At 43.7% G+C, this 21,835-nt stretch overlaps 1 protein-coding gene across 1 annotated transcript in view; it reads left to right on the forward strand.

Moving 5' to 3' along the window:
• Positions 1 to 21,835, forward strand: part of ZNF74 (zinc finger protein 74) — a 49,203-nt gene that overhangs the window by 19,200 nt on the left and 8,168 nt on the right. The window contains 6 exon segments of the mRNA XM_072801936.1: positions 541 to 667; positions 1,265 to 1,360; positions 3,053 to 4,642; positions 14,375 to 14,491; positions 14,841 to 14,926; positions 16,388 to 16,669. Coding sequence (XP_072658037.1) covers positions 541 to 667; positions 1,265 to 1,360; positions 3,053 to 4,642; positions 14,375 to 14,491; positions 14,841 to 14,926; positions 16,388 to 16,669 — 2,298 coding nt within the window.

The following is a 21,835-nucleotide window of genomic DNA, read 5'->3' on the forward strand; positions in this document are numbered from 1 at the left end:
GTGTCCTTACATGGCTTTTCCTCTGTGTGCATGCACTCGTGTCTCCTCTTCTTCTTACAAGGATCCATCAGATTAAGGCCTCACCCTTATGACCTCATTTAACCTGAACTGTCTCTTTAAAGGCTCTATCTATAAATACAGTCACATTGTGGTTTGGAGGTTCAACAGATGGCTTGAGGGGAAGAGTATAATTTCGATCTCTAACCCTGAATAAATACATATTCCGTGGATTTAACTACAGCTTGCTTCTTTGCTCTTGACTTCACATTCCAGAGATTCGCTCAACTGTCTATAGCTGTCATTAGTCATCTGGAATTTTTTACTGCACAAACTAGAACTTCCAGGAGAATATTAGAGTAGCAGACTCAGTGTTGCTGTCCTGTTCCTGTTTGAACAAGATGTACTAATGTCTTGTGTTCAGCATGCTATAAGCCAATAATTTCTTGGTATATACTTTCCCCGCCTGTTGGGATGCTGCACCCTGTGATGCACTGTGCACGGTATGTCCACTGCCAAACACTGCCTCTTGTAACGTCTCAGGACCCAGTGACATTCCAGGATGTGGCTGTAGAATTCACTCAGGAAGAGTGGGAGCACCTGGGCACTACTCAGAAGGCACTGTACCGAGAAGTCATGCTGGAGAACTACAGGAGCCTGGCCTCCTTGGGTAAGAGTGGCCCTGGGCCCATCCTGAGCACTGGCCTGGGGAGGAACACGAGGCAGCATCCTGGGAGGGTTGGGGGACACAAGTGCCTTCTGCTCAGATTGTCTGCTTAACTGCTGGGAAGAGGGGAGATGTTAAGTAATTGAACTTGGTAAGTGATCATTTTTTTATTAAATAAACACAGATAAAATAGATTATAATGAAAATATGTGAGATTTTAAAAGATGCAATACAGACTGGAAAGGGGTTTTAGAGTCTGAGAGGCACAGTCCACTAACAATGCTTGAAGGCCTGTGCACACCTACCCTGCCAATATGAGTTGGTGAATGAGGATTCTGCTCTCTCTTCTCTGTCCAAACCATGAATCCCAAGACCCTGAGGCCTCTGAGCCACAGGACCATATTTTGATGTTCAGAGGACATAGGCTTAGGGTGTTTCCACTGCTTGTTCTCTGTGTGGCAGGGAGCAGGAGGCTAAGGCTGCCCCTACCCCCACTCTGGGGTCATCCATCATTCCCTGAAGACAGGGAAATAGCAGCAGGGTCCTGGGCATATGCTTGTCACTGGCTCAACACTTGTACCTCTTGTCTTCCCTGAGCAGGGTGCCAGGATTTCAAGCCTGATGTGATCTCCCAGCTGGAGCAAGGCAGATCACCATGGATGGTGTGGAGGGACATCCCTAGAGACCCCTCTCCAGGTGAAGAGATGGGAAGGGGGCCCAGGAGCTCATGCAGAAGGCTGTTCAGGAAGCCAGTAGTTTCTAGAAGTGCAGGAGAAATCCCAAGATAAATTAGGGCTACCTGGAGAATAATCCCTGCACGGAAGCCACATCCTGCCTCTCCCGTTCCTCTCCTGCACAAGTCCGGGCCCTGCAGGGAGTGTACTGCCTGCCTGGGACCCTTCCCAGTGGCACTGGCTTCCTTCTTCCCTTCTCTCAGATGTACCTCCTCCCCCATCCTGCCAGGGGTTCTGTCCTCTCTAGAGAAGCCCCTCAGTGGCCGGTGATGCCACTTTCACCTCCCTCCTCTTTCTTGCCATCTGTTCGATCACCATTCCTTTCCTCTTAATCTACCTTGAATATTAGGTAAATCTACTAGGAATGGCCTGGTAAACACATCCACCACCTGCTGGAATCCACACTGTGGTTTTCTGCTTCCTGCTGCATTCAGCCTCAGCAGGACTTCCCATGATCACTCTCCACATCAGTCAACTCCTCTGTTTCTTGTCTTCTCACACCCCCTCACTGTGTTGGATTCCGCCTGAGTCCTTTATCCCACTTGCTAACTCTGACCCCAACTCAATTCAATAGTGACCATGGGTTGCCTCTGATAGTAGGAGAATGGGACCATCCTTACAGACCTGGTGATTTGGCATTGCTGAGAAGTTAACTGTGGCAGCTTACAAAATGGGCAAGAACTGCTGGGGATTTACCCCAAAGATACAGATGCAATGAAATGCCGGGACACTTGCACCCCAATGTTTATAGCAGCAATGTCCACAATAGCCAAACTGTGGAAGGAGCCTCGGTGTCCATCGAAAGATGAATGGATAAAGAAGATGTGGTTTATGTATACAATGGAATGTTACTCAGCCATTAGAAATTACAAATACCCACCATTTGCTTCGACGTGGATGGAACTGGAGGGTATTATGCTGAGTGAAATAAGTCAGTCGGAGAAGGACAAACATTATATGATCTCATTCATTTGGGGAATATAAAAATAGTGAAAGGGAATAAAGGGGAAAGGAGAAAAAATGAGTGGGAAATATCAGAAAGGGAGACAGAACATGAGAGACTCCTAACTCTGGGAAGCGAGTGGAAAGGGAGGTGGGTGGGGGTGACTGGGTGACGGGCACTGCAGGGAGCACTTGATGGGATGAGCACTGGGTATTATTCTATATCTTGGCAAATTGAACACCAATAAAAAATAAATTTATAAAAAAAATGGGCAAGAGAAGAGGTTGGAGGCTGAGATATTAGTGGTGACATTTCATAGTGACCTAGGCACATAGTGGGTTATATTATGATCTGTTTCTCTTCTGCTATCCTTATTCTAGTGATTCCCCCCATTACTGCCCTCTTGTCCATTCTTAGGTCCCTGTTTTCACCCTTCAGTGATTCTAGAAAGGCAGTCCTCACTTGTAACTTACCTCAGGTGTCACTTACCATCACCCCTATAACCACTTGCATGTCCCTGTTCACGTCTTCCTTGCTCCCGTCCACAGTGGCTCTTCGCTTACGTGACATTTGAAATCAGTCAAAGCACCATACCTCTGTTTGGGGAATCAAAGAATAAAAACAATAGTAACATATTATATGTAGCTTTGACTAGCTCACACTTTGTATTTCTCTAAAAGGTCAAATATCTTCCACTTTTATTTCTTTCAGACCAAGAGACCAGATCTAGAACTGCAAAGTCAAATTTGAAGCAACTAATTTCTGAAGAATTTTCCCAGGGCATGGTAATCAACAAAGGTAAAAGGAATGGAATCTGTTACTCCACCAGAGAAGTCCTAGAATCTCTTAGTTGTTTAGAGAGCCATCCAGGGCAGATGGCATTTACCCGTAAGAAAATCCTGACTCAGGAGAACATTCTTGAAGATGCTGGATTTGAGTGTGGACAGCAGTCAGACTTTGTTACTCAAAGCACAATTCCTTCAGGGAAAACAAAGTATAAAGATGACAGTTATGGCAGCAGCTTTTCACATAACCTAAATCTAAGTAATCATCAGAGAATCTACACATGTGAAAAGCTATACAAATGTGATCAATGTGGGAAAGACTTTAGCTGTGGTCTGGATCTCACTCAACACCAGAGTACACATACTGGAGTTAACTCATACCTTATTAGATACCAGAAATTTGGTGCTAGAGAAAAGCCCTTCAAATGCAGAAATTGTGGCAAATCTTTTAGCAGGTGTACACACCTTATACAACATGAAAGATGTCACACAGGAGAGCGACCATATGAGTGTAATGTATGTGGGAAGTCCTTCAGCTGGGACTCGTCCCTTATTCTACATCAGAGAACTCATACTGGAGAAAAACGCTATGAGTGTAGTGAATGTGGGAAGGCCTTCAGCCAAAGTACATGCCTCACACAGCATCAGAGGATTCATACAGGAGAGAAACCTCATGAATGTAATCAGTGTGGGAAGACCTTTAGCCAAAGTTCACATCTAACTCTGCATCAGAAAACTCATACTGGGGAGAAACCCTATGAATGCAATCAGTGTGGCAAAGCCTTTATTCAGAGCATTCAACTTACTCTGCATCTAAGAACTCATTCTGGAGAGAAACCTTATGAATGTACTGAATGTGGTAAGACCTATAGTCATAGCTCATCCCTAATGCAGCACAAGAGGATTCATACTGGAGAAAAACCCTTTGAATGTAAAGAATGTGGGAAAGCCTTTACCCAGAGCATTCAGCTTACTTTACATCTGAGAACACATACTGGAGAGAAACCCTATGAATGTACTGAATGTGGCAAAGCCTATAGTCATAGGTCATCCCTTATTCAACATAAGAGGATCCATACTGGAGAAAAACCCTTTGAATGTAATGAATGTGGGAAAGCTTTCCGATGGAACACACACCTTACTCAACACCAGAGAATTCATACTGGAGAGAAACCTTACAAGTGCAAAAAATGTGACAAATCTTTCAGCAGAAGTACACACCTTAATCAACATCAGAGAATTCATACTGAAGGGAAACCCTACAAGTGTAACGAGTGTGGGAAGACTTTTGGTCAGAGTGTGTATCTGATTCAACATCAGAGGATGCATACTGGAGAAAAACCCTATCAATGTGAGGAATGTGGAAAGTCCTTCACTGTAAATGCATACCTTGTTCAACATCAAAGGACTCACAAGAGAAATAAACCTTTATTATGTGCCAGTCACAAAGAAATTCTGACTGGAGAGAAATTCAACAAATGTATTTAATGTGGGAAAATTTTCAGCATAAGCACAGGCATTCCTCAACATGAATAAATTAATAAAAGAGAGAATTCCTATAAATATAACTGTGGAAAATATTTCACTTCTACCATGCCACAAATGCTAGAATACTAATATGTTCATCATAAAGAAAACTAAGAAAGTGGAAAATGTGTGAAATGTTTTAATGTAATATGACCTCTTACTATAAGTTTAAAAATATATTTTATTTATTTATTCATGAGAGACACAGAGAGAGAAGCAGAGACACAGGCAGAGGGAGAAGCGAGCTCCTTTCAGGGAGCCCAATGTGGGACTTGACCCCCAGGCCCAGGATCAGGACCCAAGCCGAAGGTAGACACTCAACCACTGAGCCACCCAGGCATCCCATCTCTTACTATAAGTTAAAGGAAAAATACTGAGGAGAACCTTATAAATAACATCTTTAAAACCACAAAGTTTCACATGAAAGTTAAATCTTCTTATATATCATGCTGAATTTCTAGAAAAGTTGTAGGAATAATGTGTTGAATCTATAAATGATGTTATATATAAGGAGGCCTCATTCTACATATACAGAGCTTTAAATACTGTAGATCATGGGCTAAATCCAACCTGCACCTTTGTTATAAATAAAATTTTATTGGCACAGTCACATCTATGTGTTTATGTAAACAATAGAGATGTATTATCTCACAGTTTGGGAGGCTTATGTCCAAGATCAGGTGTTGGCATGTTTGTTTTCTTCTGAGTCTCCTTTCCTTGGCTTGGAGATGGCTGTCTTCTTGCTGTGTCCTTATGTGCCCTTTCTTCTGTGCACTTATTATCCCTGGTGTCTCTTCCTCTTCTTCTAAGGACACCAGTCCTTTTGGATTAGGGCTCCATCTTTATGACCTCATTTGACTATACTCACCTCTTTAAAGGCCCTGTCTTTAAATAGTCACATTGAGGTTCAGGGATTTGTTTTAAGTTTTTCAGGTTGCTGTAACAGATACAATGTATACTGGGTGGCTTATAAACAACAGAAATTTATTTCTAACAGCTCTGGAGGCTGAAAAGTTTAAGCTCTGGAGGCTGAAAAGTTGGAAGATTCAGTGTTTGGTGAGAGCCCACTTCCACGTTCATAGATGGCCATCTTTTTGTTGTGCCCTCATATGTTGAGAAAGGTGAGGAATCTCTCTGGGCTCTCTTTTATAAGGGTACTAACCCTATTCATGAGGGCTTTACCTTCATGACCTAATCACCTCCTAAAGCCCCCCACTTCCTAGAACCATTACTTTTGAGGTCAGGATTTCAACATGAATTTTTGTAGACCGTAGCAGGCTTCAACATATGTATTTGGAGGGAACACAACTCAGTCCATAAAAGCCTGTGAAACCTAAAATATTCTCTAGCCCTTTACAGAATAAATGTCCTGAACTTGAGGGTAGATAATCAACTATAATATGTCAACATTCTGCATTGTATACAAATTTCTCTTTTTAAAAAAGGTAAATTAGGGCAATGTAATAGTCATAAAATGTACCATAGAGAGAACCTACCTGTTTTGTAATTGTTGAATTATTTTTGCAAAAATTACAAAAAGGATCTTTTTCCTTGAAAATATAAGACAAAAGTGTTTCTCTGAAGTAAATTCTATGGCTTCTCTAATTAATAACTTTTGTAGCAAATACTGTTCAGATCACCTCCTATTTATCCCATTGGTGAGGGTGGGATCCTCCACCCTACATAATATAAGACAGCTAAACACATGGCACCCGACACTGGTCTTGATGACTGGCCAGAGGTTTATTAGTCACATATCCCAATGCAGGGAAGGACACCACACACCACAGCACACATGGGTTGCACTCAGGAGCAGAGAAAACCAGTAGGAGCAATGGGAGGCAGGCTTTGTAGCAGCAAGAGGGTGAGATATTCCCTGTTTTCACTGGAGAATGTGATTGGCTTCTGTGAATAATTCATGGGCTGGTAGGGTGAGGATGGGACGCTGGCCCAGGTGAGAGGGAAACTACCTGGATTAGAGCATTTCCTGTTGGGCGGTGGGCATATTGGCAAGAGCAAGGTAATCCAGTTAGGTGTCTGGGGCCCTGTGAGGCTCCAAGATGTCCAGGCAATGGTGAAATTCTAATTCTTACACACAGCATTAGAAATCAGGTTTGTCAGGGGAAGTTTTCAGTCTCCTACCACCAATCTAAGTTGCTTTACAACTTAGAGGGTTTAGTAGTAAACCCTCCTTACACCAACTTTTTCACATGACTTTTTCAACTTTATATTTCTTCCAAATGATCCCAACTTTCCTAGTCCTTTGCTTCCTGTTAAAATTTTAGAGTGAGGGATCCCTGGGTGGTGCAGCGGTTTAGCGCCTGCCTTTGGCCCAGGGCGTGATCCTGGAGACCCTGAATCGAGTCCCGCGTCGGGCTCCCGGTGCATGGAGCCTGCTTCTCCCTCTGCCTGTGTCTCTGCCTCTCTCTCTCTCTCTCTCGTGTGACTATCATAAATAAATAAAAATTAAAAAAATAAAATTTTAGAGTCAACTTGTCCATTTCTATCAATAAAAAGTGTATTATTTTTATTTAAATGCATTTTCTGCATCAAGCTGTTTTTCTCCTTTACTGTGTTAATTAGGCTAATTACATTGATTGATTTTGAAATATTAAACCAACTTTTCATTCCTTGAATAAGCTCCACTTGGTCATGATATATTATCCTTTCTAAAGTATTGCTGGATTGGATTTGCTATCTTAATACTTTCATTTCTATGTTCTTGCATCATTGTTCTGTAATTTTCTTTCCTTGTAATGTCCTTGTCAGTTTTGGGATTAGGATTATTTAAGCCTCTGAAAATGACCTAGGAAGTATTCCCTCCCATCTTATTTTATGAAATATTTTCTGAAAAACTGGTATTTTTTTTCCTTAAATGTTTCAGACTCATGGAATTCACCACTTGCGTCTGAAATTTTATTTCTAAGAACGTTTTAAATTACACTGAAGCAGGTAAGAAGATCCAGCTGCCTTGTATTACATTAAAGAGATTTGAAAAAAAGAATGTCAAATAATGCTCCTCTCCTCACTATTGTTTTGGAAAATACAGGATTTTTTTTTTACTGTATTTTTCACAATACGGTACTTCAGGACTTTTTAATGTAAATATTCTTGATTAACTAGTTTTCAAAATAATGATACAAACTTAGCATTCTTCTTGGAATGGAAAACTTGCTTGGAGGTTACTTCATTCTTTTTTTTTAACTTTTTTTTTTTTTTATGATAGGCACACAGTGAGAGAGAGAGAGGCAGAGACACAGGCAGAGGGAGAAGCAGGCTCCATGCACCCGGAGCCCGATGTGGGATTCGATCCCCGGTCTCCAGGATCGCGCCCTGGGCCAAAGGCAGGCGCCAAACCGCTGCGCCACCCAGGGATCCCTGCGCCACCCAGGGATCCCTATTCTTTTTCTCTTTTTCAAAAGTGCATCTCGTAGTGCCAGCTGCTTTTCACGGAAGGAATGCTTGTTTTTTGACCAGACGTTATGGTTATATCGCATCATCATAAAGTTCTTCTGTTTTTTCTTCTCTTTATTTGTGGAACTGGAAAATGGGTTCATTTTGGTTTTCTTCCTCATGAATTATTTTCGGTCTGTCTTCCCAGCCACTGCTGTGGCTAGTCTTGTCTCCTTGTCAGATTTTGGCTTTTTATGAATGTGTTCAAGGTCCAGACGAGAAAGTAACTCACCCCTGGGCTCCTCATCACTATCTATTTCAATATATTTCCTCTTTTGGGCTTTCCCTGAGTTAGTGTTTTTTCCTCATTTGGGCTATGCGGACTTTCTGGAAGACTTCCTGAGTTAGAACTCAGCTTGTGCTAATGGCTGCAGCTTTGGCTTTCCGCTCCCCCATGGGCATCCTGATGAGCTTCTTGAATATTTCTTGCTGCTCTTCATCAGAAGAGTGATGCACATCAACCCACTCACCATCAGCATCTGCCTCCTCACTGAGACTGGTGCTTTCCCACCCATCCTCAACATTTTCAGAATTCTCTTCTTTTCCAACTTCTAGAACTTCTGCTCCTGGAATGTAATCTTTAGCATCTAATTCTCCATATTCTTGCACTCTTGCTTCTATGGAGGCCTCTGTAGGCTTACCCCGGAAATTCTTCTGCAACATCTTAGGATTCACTGTTTGGAAGAGCTGAATCAAAGTTCTAGCAGACATCATCACATTCTTATCTCTGTGTGTTTTATACTGAGCCAGATCTTGGAGAAGTTCTTCAGTCATGGCTAGAGGACATCAAGCTGTTATCTCTTTTATAGCATTGATTCCTACTGTCATGACCTCCCCAGAGTTCTTGCCAGTGATAAAATTGTTGGCCACAGTCATGAGCATTGACTGAATGATCTCTGGGAGTACTAAGTGATGAAACGCTTGGGCAGCAAACAGAAGGATCTTCGTTACTTCTCTTTGGTGGGGCTGCAGAAACCTTTGCACAAAGGGATAGAAGTTGAAGAGAAAAAGCTCCTGAATTCCCACCAATCTGGAGATGAGGTTCATGAGCATTATTTTCACCTCAAACTTCTCTGTACAGCTCTCTAGCTGTTTTAGAATTTTTCTGCAAAATCTTGGGGATCATGAATCAAATGAATAGCTGAAAAGTTAAACACCTCTGGTTTCTTTTTCTTTTTTTTTTTTTTCTTGAGCACTTTCATAGCCTTTTCCAACTTTTTCTTGTGTTTGGAGCTTTTCTTCCCCGTGGCATTTGCACTAGCAGGTCTCTTGCTGTTGGTCCTTCATCCTCGGATTCTGAGTCACTGTCCTGTTTCTCCTCTTCATCTTTCCCAAGGAAAAATGTCAAAGCAGCAACTAATATCTTGGTGACCTTAGGGAAACATGCAGTTGTGATCACATTGACAGTTTTGGCATCATTCCAGATGTTTCTTCTGTAGAGTTCAGTCATCACATCCAAAGATATCTTGGCTGCAGTTGCATTGCTCTCTTAACATGGTATACATGAACTTCTGCAACACAATATTCACTTTATTGTTCTTCTGTTTTGTATTTATATTCTTGATATCAGTGACAATATGTGTGTATAAAGTCTTTCACAGGGATCCCTGGGTGGCTCAATGGTTTAGCACCTGCCTTTGGCCCAGGGTGCGGTCCTGGAGTCCTGGGATCGAGTCCCGCTTCGGGTTCCTGGCATGGAGCCTGCTTCTCCCTCCTCCTGTGTCTCTGCCTCTCTCTCTCTCTCTCTCTCATAAATAAATAAATCTTTAAAAAAAATAAAAAATAAAGTCTTTCACAGGGGCAGCCCCAGTGGCCCAGCGGTTTAGCACCACAGCGGTTTAGCACCACCTTCGGCCCGGGGTGTGATCCTGGAGACCCGAGATCCAGTCCCACATCAAGCTGCCTGCATGGAGCCTAGTTCTCCCTCTGCCTGTGTCTCTGCCTCTCTCTTTCTCTCTGTGTCTGTCATGAATAAAGAAATAAAATCTTTTTAAAAAATAAAGTGTTTCGCAGAAGATTATCATGGCAATGCAGAAGTTCAAAGAAGAGTTCTAGCAAACCTGATGGATTGACGAGATTCTTATTTCTCAGCAAGATCAAAGCTTTGCAAAATGTTATTCAAAGATCTGGATCCAAGACTGTGATTGTAGGAGAGATCTTTCAGCTCTTGAGGAAAGTTACTTAAGTGTTCTGGATAGCAGTGACCAATCTATGCCATAAACCTCACTAGCTCTGCCAATTCTTTGCTAGGTTTATTTGGTTGTAATTTGAAAATCTCCACATTGGATTTGGAGTGATTATACTGCTGTAGAAACTCCTCGATGTAGGCTGGCAGATCCTGCTTTGATCAGATTCTGTAACTGTGGCAGGTTTCTGGGCAGTTTATTATTGTTTCTGTTAGACATGTTGGCTGCTGAGTGGCTCCTCAGAAAGCAGTCTTAAGAAGCACCACACCACCAGCAACCACCAACAGCCAAAATACAGGATTTTTATTCCATTTTACAAATGGAATATGTTAAAATGTGTTATAGATTGTGTACACGCCCAAAATTCATATGTTGAGGTCCTAATGCCTGGTATGTGAGAATGTGACCTTACTTAGAGATAAAGTCTTTGCAGAGGCATTCGAATTCAAATGAGGCCTTTAGGGGCTCCTGGGTGGCTCAGTTGGTTAAGCATCCAACTCTTGGTTTTAGTTCAGTCATGATCTTAGGATCATGGGCTCAAGCCCCATGTTGGGCTCCCTGTTCAATGGGGAGACATTGTAGATTCTCTTTCTCTCCCTCTTCCTCTCTCAAATACATAAATAAAAATAAAATAAATAAATAAATTAAAATATAATGAGGTCTTTAGAGTGGGCCCTAATCCAATATTACTAGCGTTTTTATAGGAAGGGGAAATTTGGAGGCAGACACACACACACACAGGAAGAATGCCATGTGAAGATGAAGGCAGGAATTGGAGTGATGCTTCTATAAGCCAAGAAATAAGAAAGATTGAAGCAAACCACCAGAAGCTATGGGAGAATCATAGAACAGATTCTTCCTCATAATCCTCAGAAGGACCAGCCCTGCTGACACCTGGATCTCAGATTTCTAGTCTCCAGAACATCAAGGCAATACATTTCTGTTGTTTAAACCACTTAGTTTGGGCAGCCCTGGTGGCTCAGTGGTTTAGTGCCGCCTTCAGCCCAGGGCATGATCCTGAAGATCCAAGATTGAGTCCCATGTCGGGCTCCTTGCATGGAGCCTGCTTCTCCCTCTACCTGTGTCTGTGCCTCTCTCTCTTTCTATGTCTCTCATGAATAAATAAATGAAATCTTTAAAAAAATTTTTTTTGGTATTTTGCAGCTCTGGGAAACTAATACAACATTTATTTGGCTTATTTTGTTGAATAAATAAATTTTTCTAACATTCCTTAACTTTATTTTCAAATGCAGTAGAGATAGATATAATTCACATAAGCAAAAACCCTTTAGATTCCCAGTAATTTTAAGAGTGTAAAGGGCTCCTAAGACCAAAAAGTTGAAGAGGTATTGTGTTGGACCATGATCACATTGTCCCACAAATCTCAGATGATTTGTTCTGTGTTTTTTTATTTTTTTAATCCCCACTTCATTTTCTTACTGTATTTCAGTTAGGATAATTTCTACTGGCCCATTTTCATCAATGAATTTTTCAATTGGTTCTTTTTAAAGATCCATTCCTCGGATGAGCTTCCTCATCCACTTACTTGTTTGACCTGTCTTTTCTTGTAAATTATTTCACATAATTTTGATAGTTTTGTCAAACTCCTAGCTAATTCCTTCATATGAGTCTTCTGTGGGTTTCTTCACATAAACTTTTTTTTTCTCAACTATGGGTCATTCTCTTCTGTTTTTTTGCATGTCTAGTAATATTTTAATTTATAGTTGCCATTGTGGATGATCCTGTGAAAGGATTTTGGATTCTGTTATCTTCCTTTAAAGAGTGTTGAGTTTCATTCAGGCATGCAGTTAAATTGTTCACAATGATCCTCTGAGATCTTGGTTTTAGGCTTTTTTTTTGTTTTGTTTTTAAGGAAGGTCTGTTTTAGTTTTGCCCTTAGTCCTAGAACACAGCCCTTAACATTGGGCTATATCTTTACCACTAAGACCTGCATCTTCTGGGATTCCAATGGAAAGCTCCAGGTATTTAATAAATCCATTGGTGAGAGTTAAATACCAAACTGTTGAGATCTCCACTCAGCTTTTTAGCCTTCCAAATGATGCTTAGAGGAAAACATCCTTGAAGTCATATGCAGTGTAGTAGTCACTCAAGAATTTAAGGGGAATTTTAAAAATATTTTATTTATTTATTTATTTATTTATTTATTTATTTATTTATTCATGAGAGACACAGAGAGAGAGAAAGAGGCAGAGACACAGGCAGAGGGAAAAGCAGGCTCCATGCAGGGAGCCCGATGTGGAATTCAGGACCAGGACCAGGACCATGCCCTGGGCCAAAGGCAGGTGCCCAACCACTGAGCCACCCAGGGATCCCCAGAATTCAAGGGGAATTTTTATGCAGATTTTTAGGCTTACCCTTATTTGACTATCTCCAAGTTCCTGGATTTTTGCTCTCAATTTAGAATCTTTCCAGAAGTCCTCAAACTCTGGCCTCTGTATCATCAGCCCATTATCTGCTTGAGATCCATTCCTCTATGCAAGTTTATAACTATTCTTGGCAAGAGGACTAGTGGGATACAAGCTACCTGTACAGGTACTTGGAAAAGGAATTTAGGTTATAACACCAAACATTAATGTAATAAGACATTATTAATGTTTAATGTGTTTTGGTCTTTAAAATATTCCTATTATTTTAAGTGCTTTTAATTTTTTTTTGAGGTATAATTGATGTACTTTAGTTTCAGGCATATAACACAGTAAGTTGACATTTGTACACACTGTGGGCTTTTTACTTTTTTTTTAAATTTATTTATTCATAGAGACACACACAGAGAGAGAGGCAGAGACACAGGCAGAGGGAGAAGCCGACTCCACGCAGGGAGCCCAATGTGGGACCCGATCCAGGGTCTCCAGGATCACACCCCAGGCTGCAGGCGGCGCCAAACCGCTGCGCCACCAGGGCTGCCCAGCTTTTTACTTTTAAAATGGTATATGTACCCATATTTTGCTGTAACTTCATATGGCCCTGCTAATCAGCCCTCAGGATTTTACATGGATGACCCTAAGAAGTCAGAAAGTAACTTAGGACATCTCCTTAAATACGTGAGAGTCTTACACTACCTATTGTCAATTAAATGCTTTTCACAGCTCAAGAATTATAAAGCAGTAACTGTACCCTCCCATCCACATCCTTATTTTAGTCTGGACACATCATTGTAGCTACTGTCTTGTTACTTTTCAGGACTGGTAGGTAGAGATACGAGTGGACAGAGCACTCAATATAGAATCTCTGGAACTGCACTGATTTACATACAGTCACACAACCAGAACTATGAGACCCACAGTGACATAAATATGTACACTGGGGCATAGATTCACAAAAATGCACACACTGATAAGCACTGTGGGTACACACAGACACACTGGTGACACACCGAGGAACATATACAGCAAACGCTGACCCACATAAACACACACTCACCGAAACACAAGCGCCTTCGGCAGCAATAGGGGCAAGGGAGATTGGGGCGGGGCCAGAGTGTTTGGCCGCTGTGCCGGGAACTACATTTCCCAGGAGGCTGTGCCATAAGCTCGTTTGCTTGGCGCAAGGGCGGCTCTGGGACCCCAACGCCCTCTGGGAAATGGAGTCCGCGCCAGCGAAACGCAAAGGCTACCGGAAGTTGTAGTTCGCGTCCGATGCGCGCAGGCGCACTTTCCGGCGGCGGTCGCCGGGTTGCTCCTTTGTGGCAGTCGGTCGGCTTTTGTGGGAGGCCGGTCCGCTTGGTCGCGCATCTGTGCCACCGTCGGCCGGTCTGTCCGTCCACCGCGGGGCCTGTCTGCCGGCCGCGCTCTGCGCCAGCTGGCTCCGGACGGCTGAGCCCGAGCCCGGCGGTGCTCCCGGCCCGCAGTGTCCCGGGAGGAGTGTGCCGGGCTGCGCGGGGCGCGGGTGATGGGGCGTGAGCGCAGGCTGGGGTGTGGGGCGCTTGCGGAGCCTGCCTGACCCCGACCTTGGGGGCGGGGAGCGGCGCAGGGGGCTCCGCGGGCGTGACCGTGACCGTGCAGCCGGGAGTGCGGGGGCCTCGCCCCGGGGCCCCCCTGCAGGCTGCCCCTGAGCCCCAGCAGCAGGACCCGCGCCCCTGGGCCTGGCCTGGGGCCCGGGAGGCTGCAGAGCCGCGCACGGCCGGGGGAACGCTGCCGAGGGCGCCATGGAGACCCCTGCCCCGAAGCCCCGGGAGACAGGTACAGTTGGCTCGTCTAGTCACTGGGTCTGTGGACCTGGCTCGAGGAGGCGGACACTCAGGTCGGGCTAGTGTCCCAGAAGCACTTGGCAGAGTCGGGCCTCCTGCCTCTCACCGTGCACACCCGTTCGTTTCCAGTTCTCGAGCATGCTGAAGAGGAAGACAAACAAGGGCAGTGTTCTTCCTCCAGATTGTGCCGATATTGGGGCTCGCTCCCCACCCCACCCGCGGGGGCGGTTCCTGAGTCCTCTCCGAGCCTGCCCGGTGCTAGGGGTGGAGTGGGCTTCAGCTCAGCCCTGCACCGGGGGCTATGGGCAGAGCAGCCCCTTTGACTCATTTCTCCTCCCCAGCTCGGTCCTCTCAGGAGCCTGCCCTTACCCTCAAAAAGAATCCAGAGGATAAATTGGATCAGGGTCTCCTGGAAGCCAGGTCCGAGGTGAGTGGTTGTCTTTTCTTCCTTCTGAACATCTCGTTCTTAATGAAGAGGGTTCGCACTTTTCCCCTGCCTGGAATCTTCACCCAAAGGGTCCCCCTCCCCCACTCCCAGTCTGGGGGGCCGTTCTCCCTTCCTGGGGACGCTCTGGGCAGGGGAACAGCTCCGGCTGGAGAGAGTCCAGGTGTGCCCTTGAAGTGTCTCTTCTCCCCTGATTCAGCTCATTTGGTGAGTCATTTGCCCAGGACCTGTTTGCCCAGCACCATACCAGGAGCTCTGAGGACTGATTTTAGTGGATCCCGAGCAAGTAGATGACAGCTCATATGAGATCACTTCAGTCACCTCCACATGCAGACTTAGGGCATGGTCCTCACCTGGGGGAGTTTTCTGGGATGGAATCAGGCAGGGGAGTGCAAAACAGCTGAAAGAAGGCTGCATGGTAGCTCCAGGGTAAGAGTGTTGGGAGGGGGTTGCATCCCTGTGTGCCTTTTCCTCTGGGAGGGGCCCCTGGAATGAGGCTGTCAAGGAAAAACCTGGAGTTTTAGAGGATCTGGGAGCTCAGCAAGGAATTGGCATGGGGCCACTTGTGCAGCTAAAGTGGGCCCCAAATCCCCCCTTTCACAGACTTATTTATCTTACTCAACCACCTAAACCACTCTCATCCCTCACAGTATTTGAAAGAGTACAGTTGATAAGAGAGTACAGTAGTGAAAAAGTCTGGAGCGTTGAGGGTCCTTTGATTCTTTCAGGATTTTGTGATTGTGTTAGCCTCCCACTTGAAAGGAATCTGATTACAGAAAAATAGAAATAACTCTAAAACACATCCTGAGATGTGCCTAGCTACTGTCATGTGTTAGAATGCTCTGTCATTCTAGAACACGCTCAAGAGACTATTGATAGTCAAATGTAGTACGTGATCTTTGACAGGTCATAGATCCAAAAAAATTGAAAAAACCCTCAATCAAAGGCAGTTTGGGACAATTGAGGAAATTTGAAAATGGATTTATCTTAGATCACATAGCATCAACATTACATTTCTTGGGTGTGATGATACCACTGTGATTGGGTAGGAGAATATACTTAGAACGTACAAGGTGAAGCCCATAGGGTGAGATGTTGTGATGTCTGCAACTTACCCACAGATGGTTCAGCAAGAAGTGCATGTGTGCGCTTGTGAGTGATTACCTCAGGGTAGTACCCTTCTTGTGCATAGGTGTTATTCCTAAAATATCAACTTCTTAGAGCCTTGAGTAACTGGTCCTCCTCTTCTCAGTACTCTTCTTGCCTGGCAGCCCCACTCAGACTCACAGTCAAGTGTTTTGCTCTCCTGAGACATCCTGCACGATCTGGTCTGACTTCCCCACTAGTTTCATTACCACACATTGGCATTTGATCCCCTGGGGTTTGTTTCCTATCTTACAGAATGAAGATGCATGGGACATGGACTTCTCTCAGTGTAAATAGCCACCAGACAGCCTGTGCAAGGCTCAGGTCCTACCCTGCCCTTACCTGTCGACACCCCCACACGGAAGACATGTGGCCTCTGACAGCCCCCTTTCTCCAGCACCACATTCTGATATCTCTGGAGCTTTGTTTCTGCCCATGTTTTTCATTTCCCCTGCTAATGCCATGATCATTATGTGTTATTCCTGCATGCCTCAGCTATGGGCATGTTCTCAGCATGTGTCATCACCCCCACCTTGTCTTCCTGAAATCCAGTGGCTTTTTTGGATCACATTTACTGAGGTATAATTTATATACAGTAAAGTTCTCCAATTTTAAATAGAGGATTTGATGAGTTTGTGTAACCAGTTGTGTAACCAGCACCACAATCATAACCTAAAATGTTTCCATCACCCAAAAAGTTCCCTTCATGCCCCTTTGCAGCAGTCCTCTCCCCACCCCCACCCCTTGGCAACCACAATTTTGCCTTCTTAAGAATTTCATATGGAAATATATAGTATATATAGTCTTTAGTTTCTTTTTTTAAAAGATTTTATTTTTAAGTAATCTACACTTAATGCAGGGCTTAAACCTCACCTTGATTAAGAGTCGCTTGCTTTACTAACTGAACCAGCCAGGTGCCCCACATAGTCTTTGGTTTCTAATTTCAGTTAGCATAGTGCTTTTGAGTTCTTTATGTGAATCAGTAATTTGTTCTTTATTGTTGCTGAGTAATATACCATTTGTATTAGTTTACAAGGGCTGCCATAACAGTGCTACAGATGGCTTAAACAGCAAAAGTTTATTGTCTCAATTCAGGAAGTTCAAGATCAAGATGTCAGCAGGGTTGGTTTCTTCTGAGGCCTCTCTTCTTGCGTTGTGAAGATACCTTTTCTCAGTGTCTTCACATGGTCTTTCTCTGTACGTATTTGATTCAAAGTTTTCTTTTTTTATAAGGACATCACTCCTGTTGGATGATGGCTCATCAAAATGATCTAATTTTTCCTTCATTATCTCTTTAAGGATCCTACCTCCAAGCATGCTTTTCTGAGGTACTGGGGCAAAGGCTTCAACCTATGAATTTGGAGGGGTCACAACTCAGCCCCAAACACCATCATATGGGCATTTATAATTTGTTCATCCATCCATCAGCTGAGAGATATTAGGTTGTTTCCAGGTTTGGGCTATTACAAGTAAACTTGCTCTAAATGTTTGAATACAAGTATAGACATGTGTTTTATTTTATTTTTTATTTTTTAAGATTATTTATTTATGAGAGACACGCAGAGAGAGGGGGGCAGAGACACAGGCAGAGGAAGAAGCAGGCTTCATGCAGGGAGCCCGATGTGAGACTTGATCCCGGGACTCCAGGATCATGCCCTCTGCCGAAGGCAGGTGCTAAACTGCTGAGCCACTCAGGGATCCCCTAGACTTGTGTTTTAATTTCTCTCGAATATATATATCTAAGTGGAATTGTTGAGTCAGATAGTAAATGTTTATTTAATTATCGATCTTATCATTTCCAAGAGCCATCTTTGGTTTCATTGATTTTTCTCTATTGCTTTTCTGTCCTGTTCCATTTATTTAAGGTTCTTATTATTTCCTTCCTTTACTTATTTTGGTTTCTTAAAGTTGAAACAGATATTGATTTGGCACCTTTCTTCTTTTCTCATATAGCATCCAATGCTATACATTTCCCTCTAAACACTGCCTTAGCTACATCCCCGATTTTATGTTGTATTTTCATTTTTTCAGTTCAAAATAGATCCAGTTTCTGTTGTGATTTCTTCTTCAACCATGTGTTATTTAGGAATGTTTTTAATTTCCAAATATTTGGAGGATTTTTTCCAGATATCTTTCTTCCTTTTTTTTTAAAGATTTATTTATTTATTCATGACTCAGAGAGACAGAGGCAGAGACATAGGCAGAGGGAGAAGCAGGCTCCTCACAGGGAGCCTAATACGAGACTGGATCCCAGATCCCGGGATCATGCCCTGAGCCGAAGGCAGATGCTCAACCGCTGAGCCACCAACCCAGGTGTCCCTCCAGATATCTATTAGAGATTTCTAATTTAATTCTGTTGTAGTTGAAGAAGGAACTTTATATAATTTGAATTTTTTCAGATTTACTAAGATTTATTTTATTGCCCAGAATGTGGTTTATCTTGGTAAATGTTCTGTATGCACTTGAAAAGAATATGTCTTCTGCTTTTGTCAACTATAGTATTCTGTGAATGTCAATTAAGTCCAGTAGAATGATGTGTTAATCAATTGTTCTGTATCCTTACATATTTTCTGTTTTTGAGTTCTAGCAATTATTGAGAGAGATTACTGTTAAAATTACCAAGTATAATCGTTGATTTGTCTGTTTTTCTTTTCAGTCCTATCAAGTTTTTGCCTTATGTGTTTTGAAACTCTATTAGTAGATACATTTATAGTTAAGATTGTTGTGAGTTCTTAAGGAATTGCTGTTGTGATAATGACCATTATGTAATCATGTAATGATGATTATATAACATCTCTCTTGGTCTCTGATGATCTCCTTTGCTCCAAAATCTGCTTTGTCTAATATTAATATAGCCACTGCAGCTTTCTTTTGATTAGTATTTGCAGAGTATATCTTTTCCCATTCTTCCACTTTTAGTTTACCTTTGTCTTTATTTTTAAAATGGGTTTCTATAGCTAACGTATGGTTGGGTCTTAATTTTTAAATTCAACTTGACAATCTCTTATTTTTAGTCAGAGTGTTAAGACCATTCACATTTGGGCAGCCCCAGTGGCACAGCATCTGCCTTTGGTTCGGGTCCTTGAGATCAGGGTCTTGGGATCAAGCCCTGCATTGGGCTCCCTGCTCAGTGGGGAGCCTGCTTCTCCCTCTTCCTCTGCCCTTCCCCACCACTCACTCATGCTCTCTCACATTCTCTCTCTCTCTCTCAATAAATAAAATCTTAAAAAAATAAACAACCCAAAACCTTACAGGTAAATGCAAGATGTTTTTTGCATCCTCCCCCCCCCCCCCCATCCTCGTCTCCCTCCTCTCCTGCCCCCCTCAATGTGTGACAATTTCAGAGGACGGTGACTAACAGCAAACATCATTGGACACCTGCCATCTGCCAGGCCCTTGGATGAGGGCTTCCTACATACTAACTCATTAATCCTCACTGTGATGCAATGACACCAGTGCTATTGGCAACAAGAGAACAGAGCCCCCCTCCCCTGCACAACTCACATAGCTAGTAAGGGTGGGAGTAGGGGGCCCACCCAGGCTACTGAGCTTGGAGCCTGTGCCCTTACGCACCAGAGAATGGAGCTAGATGTACATATGAGTATTTGTAAACTGCACACGGGACTGTGTCACATCACACCAGGCCTGGTTGCCCTCGGCCTGCTCTTGTACTCACTGCCGTGCTCTTAAAAGCTCCCCACATTACTCCACCGCATTCGTTTTCAATGCTGCACAGTATCCTGGTGTATGTCATCCCTACTGATGGGCATTCAGGACGTTTCTGGTGTTTACTCAGCCTCTCTAGACTGGATAGGAATCTCATAGTGGACTTTTGAGGCACAGGGAACATACACTCTCAACTTTACTAGAGATAGTAGAATAGGTTTTGCTTTCCAGAATGGATGTCCCCCTTACACCTGTCCAGCGATGTAAGACCATCTCATTTCCTCATAGACCAGCCCACACTTGGTATTTCCAGGCTTTACATATTTTGCCTCTCTGCTGCATGTGAAATGGTATCTTTCTGCTTTATTTCTCATTTCTGGATGTCTAGTGTGACTGTCTCCTCATGTACTGCTGCTGCTTTTTTTTTTTTTTTTTTTAAAGATTTCATCCATTCATTCATGAGAGACACAGAGAGAGAGAGGGGGGCAGAGACACAGGCAGAGGGAGAAGCAGGCTCCATGCAGGGAGTCCAATGTGGAATTCGATCCCAGGATTCTAGGACCACGCCCTGGGCCGAAGGCAGGCACCAAACCACTGAGCCATCCAGGGATCCCTCCTCCTGTGCTTCTTAATCATTTGCCAGTCTTCTGTGAATTGTCTGCTTCTACCCTATGCCCATTTTTTTTTTCTTTCTTCTTAGCAATTTATCAGTGCTACGTGTAGAAAATGTAAACATTCATGGAGCAAATGTAAATCTTCTCCTCCTGGCTTCTGAGTTTGCTGTCATGCCATCCAGGAACTTACAGAGTTGTCTCCCAGAAGCCTCCACATGTAGATCCTTGCACCTGGAGTTGCGTTTTGTGTATGGTATAAAGATGGGCTTTATCTTTCCTACTGTTTTATGTTGGCTGAGCTCCGACTGCCATAACAGAATACCACTGACTTGGCAGCTTGAACAACAGAAATTGATTTTCTAACAGTTCCAGAGGTGAGAAGTCTGAGATCAGGGTGTCAGCAGGGTCCAGTTTCTGCGTCTTTTTGTCTGGCTCTCACAGTGCCCTCAGGCCTCCTTTCCTCAGAATGCATGATGGAAAGAGAGAGCTCTTCTGTCCCCTTCTTGGGAGGCTTGTCAGATCTGGGCCCACTTTTATGACCCAACATAACCTCAGTTACCTCCTATAGACCTGTCTCCAAATACAATCACGTTGGAAAGGAGGGCTTCCACATAGGAATTTCAGGGGGACAGAGTTCACTCTGCAGCAGCTTTGAGAACAATCTAAAAGTATAAGCCGGGACCCCTGGGTGGCTCAGTTGTTAAGCATCTGCCTTTGGCTCAGGTCATGATCCCAGAGTCCTGGGATCAAGCCCCACATCCAGCTCCCTGCTCAGCGGGTATCCTGCTTCTCCCTCTGCCTCTGCCATTTCCGTCACTTGTACTCTCTGGTTCTCTGTCAAATAAATAAATAAAATCTTAGAAAAAAAGGAAAGAAAAGAAAGGTATAAGCCACTTTTAGAGCTGAAGGTCAAAGCTCTTGTGACCCCAAAGGATGTCCCCACTCTTCCCAACCTCCTGGTAGGCACAAGGCCTCTCAGGGTTTGAAATTCCACACCCCCGTGCCTGACCATGGATGCTGATGCAAATCCAAGATTTCCAGAGAAATCCGGTGACCTCTGGGAGCTTGGCCACATGCCAGTCACTCCCAGCAAATACAAAGTGGGAGCCAGGCCTCCTCCACTTGGCTTTTTCTTTGTTCTTATATCTAATGTAATGCCCTGTCTACCATTTACACCAGGGTTCCATGGCGCCCAGATCTTTGAAGAGACAACCACCCTTGCCACCTTAGGTCAGCACTCAGATGGGCTTTGAGAGGTTATTTGCTGGCAAGGGGGATCCACAGTGGGATTGGAGGGTAAAGAGCGAAGGGAACATTGGGGGTGGCAGCCTGGAGGCTCCAGAGTGGGTGAGCAGCCCAGATCAGCAGAAGAGCCTAGAGGGGTTCTAGAGGAGGAGTGTGTGCAAGTGTCAGTGACCAGCGTTGGGGAGGGTGGGAGCAGGGGTCCTGTGGGAAGGGATGGTGT

Source organism: Canis lupus, chromosome 27, assembly GCF_048164855.1.
Source record: "Canis lupus baileyi chromosome 27, mCanLup2.hap1, whole genome shotgun sequence".
In the NCBI taxonomy this organism is placed as follows: Eukaryota; Metazoa; Chordata; class Mammalia; order Carnivora; family Canidae; genus Canis; species Canis lupus.